Raw genomic sequence first — 4,972 nt, 5'->3', positions numbered from 1 at the left:
CACTATCATGGTTGAGATGTGCAAGGACTTCTTACTCAACACATATGCAACCACGTTCGCTTTTCCCGAATGATAGGATAACGTGAAGTCGTAATTTTTCAAGAATTCCATCTACCTTCATTGTCGTATGTTTATCTCTTTATAGTTGAACATATACTTCAAACTTTTGTAGTCACTGAAGACTTCAAATCTTAGCCCAAAGAGGTGCTTCTATATTTTTAGTGCAAAGATTACTGCTGCTAATTACAAATCATGTGTGGAGTAGTTGACTTCGTGTGGTCGAAGTTGCCTTTAAAAAATAATTTATTAAAATTATAATAATTTTAATAAATTATTTTATTAATAAAAAAAACTTCATTCTTAAATTTGTTTAAAAACTCTTGAGTGACTCCATGAGACTAGTTTGCTGGTTATTTGAAAACAATTATATATAGTAAACTTTAAATACAATATTTGTTAAGTAAATTGATTTTAAACGTATAAATGTATTTTTGTTAATAAAATTTTACACCACTTCAGCAACTTTTGAAATTTTATGAGGTTAGATTAATTTTTATAATTTTTTTTTACTTAGACTACGTGTATTTTTTAATAAAGGTAAATTATGTTTAAGTTGGATAGAATCCTTATAGATAATAAAACTCTTCTCCAAAACATTTAATACAAATTAAATATGATTAATTTGATATATATATATATATATATATATATATATTATTTTAATCCTTACATAAAATATATTTATAGTTTATTATTCATTTTATGTCCTACATAAAAAAATTTCGATGTTTTAAACCATGCACTTAATAATATTTTTTCTATTTAATCCAAAAATTGCTCTAACATCATCATAATATCGGGAACTAATTGGATTTTTTTACATAACGAATAAAATATAATTTTTTATGTAAAAAATAAATAAAAAATAATTAAAAGGGTAAGGACTACATTTTTTTTAACTTTTTTTTTTTTTTGAATAAACTGAAAGTACCCAAGTAAACAAAATCTGCTCATTTTCGATTTTCTTCAGTTTTCACGTACAGGAACAGGCAACGTCCCCCCTCATTTCTTTCATCCTTTGTTCTCTCTCCCCTCATATGAAACACTAATATTTCATTCTCTCAAATTCACAAGCACACGCAGTTACTTGGATCAACTAAAACTATTGGTAACCCAATTTTTCTTTTTGTTTTTCTACAAACTAAGAGATATAAGTTTTTTCTTTTTTTTTTCCTCTGATGATTTGTGCTTATTATCATTTGAATTTTGGCAAATCTGAGTTCAACGCCACTGTCAATATTGCGAGACGCTTGTTATTATTGGTTGGGCATGTTAATTTAACATGATAGTAGTTGACTGCTAAGTGTTCGATAAAATGCCAATTTCGATATGCTTGCAACTTTTGGTGATTGTTTGTGATGTGAACGTGTCGAGTCTCATCACTTGTGCGTAAGGAATTAGTGTTAGTTACATAATCAGTTATGAGTTAGTTTCTGTTATGAGTTGGTTGCTACTTGCTAATTCAGTTTTATTACCTAGTTTAAGTAGCTTGGTGTAAGCATCCTTAAGTTAGATTATTGAAGTTATAATTCATAAACTCTGATTTTTTTGCTCTCTTATTTTTCGTTCTTCTCTCTGGGCTCTGAATATACTTTCACCTGTGTTGGTTGCTTGATGGTAGTGTAGGCTAGATTTTTCTTTTTTTTGTTACAGTTACACTGTCTTTAGTGCTACTAAGTTGATCTTACAATATTGTGGTGCTTTCTGCTTGTCTTTTGAGGTGTTTATTGTAATCTTCTGATTTGATTTAAAATGCATGTTGTTTGGCTTGAGGTTTAGGTGAATATGATCTGCATATTTTGAAGCTAGTCACACTAACCCAGCACCTTTATGTTAGGACTTGGGAATGAGTCAAAAAGGAAGTGTTTTGTTTTGTTTAGTTTTTTGCTTAATTTTTCATCTGTGCGTTTAACAAATCCTATGCATAAGTTGATTTGTCTGTCTTATTATTGGCGTGTTCTCTTTTTTGTGCAGTATAAACTTGATTTTGGAGTGTTTTTCATAAGCTATAGGAGCTTGAGTTTGGCTACTTAGGTAATTACTGGTAGTGTTCATGGTTTTTTCTGCTTTTTTTTATCAAAACTTTTAGTATCATTCTTGTATGATGTTCACTCCTTTAATCTTTATTTCCTGTTTTGTAATTGAACCAGACCACTTTCAGTGCATTATGAAATATGACTAGTGATTAATGTTTGGTGCGTTGTTCCATCTCATCTCGCCATGGCATGCTACTTCATTCGGTTCGTTGTGTATCTAGAATAGGAATGGCTGTTGAAACTTTCATTTAGTGAAAATTTTGTCTGGTCATTGACACAAGTCTCTAGTTCTCCTACTCGAATTGAGAATAAATACTGTTTTGTGCATAGGCCAAAGTTACAAAACAAAGACAGAATATGAAGCATGAATAAGGGAGTGAACAAATCAAGCAAGAAAACCTATGAACAGGTAATTTTGGTGGGATACATTTTATGCTGCATGGCGGCATTATGGGCTAGTGTGAGCTGAGATATCTGAGTTAATGTGTGTTAAACAAAGTCTCTTTAGATTCATACCTATGAAGAAATATATCAGCTTCTAGCTCATATTCAGCACAATTTTGTTGATTCTCCGCTTAGGACTTTCATTTAATTTCCTATATGAAGCATTAAGGGAGTGAACAAATCAAGCAAGAAAACCTATGAACAGGTAATTTTGGTGGAATACATTTTGTGCTGCATGGCGGCATTATGGGCTAATTTGAGCTGAGATATGTGAGTTAATATGCGTTAAACAAAGTCTCTTTAGATACATGCATATAAAGAGATATATCAGAGCTTCTAGCGCATATTCAGCACAATTTTGTTGATTCTCCGCTTAGCTCTTTCATTTAATTTCCTTGGTGCATGCTTGGGATTGGATATCATATAGTGTTGTATCCCCATTAATTGTTCACTTATCTGTTTAGACGTACCTCTAGATTCAACAGTCATTGATATTAACAATGCTACTTAAAAGTTTTTTAGCGGACTGCCCTTCCATTATATGATTTGTATCATATCAATTCATAGGTGCTCTTACTATGCACATAATGGAACTAAAATCTAAAGCCTATATCAACTGCGGGTTTCACAGTATGTTTGTCATGAACTTTAAAAATAATTATGCCCAAATACAGATCTAGTTAATGTGTTCTACCTGAAAGGAGATTGGCCTGGTGAAATTTGTTGTTTCTATATGCTAATTGCAATTTTAATTCTGAGTTGTTATTACTCATACATCAAATTCTTTCATTAATTTTGCTTTCTTATTATTTAAATTTATTTATCCTCCAACTATCGTCTTATGCTTGAATGAACGGGTGTGGGACAACGATTAGTTCTGGTCCTGGACATCCTAAGTTTTTCTTCTACACTCATTTGCTTATAATTTCACAGTGCATCAAGCATAATATCATTTCATTATCCAATACAAATGGCTGGACTCGGTAGCTCTCAGTTAGAAACCACAACCAAACCTCAACTTATATATCGGTGTAAGAAATGCAGAAGAATTGTTGCTTCAGAGGAAAATATAGTTTCCCATGAGCGTGGGAAAGGAGAATCAAGCTTCAATTGGAGAAAGAGAAGCAGCGAACCCTCGGAAATGGAAAAGCAACCAGCTGACTGCACCTCAATATTTGTTGAGCACATGAAGTGGATGCAAGCAGGTACTATTAAATTTCCATCATATCTTATAATTGCCATAAGATCACTTTTCAAACTTAACACTAACACTGTGGATATGGATTTGGCTTTAAAGTCCAAGATGGTCATGTGGAGGAGAAACTGCTCTGTATGGGTTGTAATGCTCGTTTGGGTTACTTCAACTGGGCTGGTATGCAATGCAGCTGTGGAGCTTGGGTTAATCCTGCATTTCAGCTGCATAAAAGCAGATTAGATGAGTGTTATATGTAAACCAATCATGTGGCGCGCCTTCCAAAAAGACCAGGAACTTGAAAAAATGCAGGTTATCTTTTTTAAGAACAAAACACATCTGGCAGCTTAGCTTGGAAGATTGTCTTGTAATTAATTATTTTTACTTAAAACAAGGTTATTGAAATTGGGTTCAATAGCCTGTTTTATTTATAAACAAGGGTAAAAATTTAATTTCAATATACTCATAATACACTTATTTAAAAAAAATAACTCTACTGAATGTTTTTTTAATTATTTGTGCAAATCTACGACAACTTTAAAAATATTTATTTTACTTCTTGAAGAAGAAAAGTGTTTATAAATTTGTAACACATAAGACTAAAATAAAATATCTACAGTTTGTTTTATCAATAAATATCTACAGATTTGATTTGCTTTAAATTTTAGCAACAAAATTATTGGGGGGGAAATTATTAAATGAAATATTAGAGTCTGGAATTGAAGATGGCTTGTAGTCATACAGTCGATTGTCAAAAGCAAGGATGACATCAAACACGTACGATTAATTATCAAGAGTATCCATTATTTTGCATTATTTAACCCTTAATTTAGCTTGAATTTTACGTACTTTTCAATTTGAAATAAACTAAAATAGCAAAAATAATTAGAAATTTATAATCTTTGACGTGACAAATTAGTCTTGCTCTAACTTGTCAAATAAAATGACAAGCTTAACTTACATTATTTTTGATAAAATATTTTTGAGTTAACTGAATTTAATTTTTAAAAAAATCATATATTTACCAACAACAATAACAATCAAGTTTTATCTCATTAGGTGAAGTATGTTATGTGGATTATATGATTGTCGCTGAATTCAATCAAAAATTAAATTCTTAAAAATTTAAGTAATTAAAATGTCTTTTTTAATAATTTTGTTTAAGGATCTTTTGAGTTTTCTTTGACTCTTCTTTACTACACTAAGAGTCATGAATTCACTTTTTTTACTAGTATCTTTA

At 30.8% G+C, this 4,972-nt stretch overlaps 1 protein-coding gene across 2 annotated transcripts; it reads left to right on the top strand.

Annotated features, from left to right (window-relative positions):
• Positions 1 to 1,000: 1,000 nt before the first annotated feature.
• LOC113863226 (probable inactive dual specificity protein phosphatase-like At4g18593) lies at positions 1,001 to 4,165 on the top strand. 2 transcript variants are annotated; one of them, XM_027496726.1, is made up of 3 exons: positions 1,001 to 1,168; positions 3,474 to 3,745; positions 3,838 to 4,165. In XM_027496726.1, the coding sequence occupies exons 2-3, from the start codon at positions 3,511 to 3,513 to the stop codon at positions 3,990 to 3,992; spliced, it is 390 nt and encodes a 129-aa protein (XP_027352527.1). In that variant the 5' UTR covers positions 1,001 to 1,168; positions 3,474 to 3,510; the 3' UTR covers positions 3,993 to 4,165. The 2 variants fall into 2 exon arrangements, with proteins under 2 accessions (XP_027352527.1, XP_027352528.1); XM_027496727.1 differs by lacking the exon at positions 1,001 to 1,168 and adding an exon at positions 2,439 to 2,580.
• Positions 4,166 to 4,972: the final 807 nt, after the last annotated feature.

Source organism: Abrus precatorius, unplaced genomic scaffold, assembly GCF_003935025.1.
Source record: "Abrus precatorius isolate BTA unplaced genomic scaffold, Abrus_2018 Scaffold3, whole genome shotgun sequence".
Taxonomy (NCBI): Eukaryota; Viridiplantae; Streptophyta; class Magnoliopsida; order Fabales; family Fabaceae; genus Abrus; species Abrus precatorius.
Note: the sequence above shows the minus strand (reverse complement) of the source record. Positions and strands in the feature narration are given on the sequence as shown.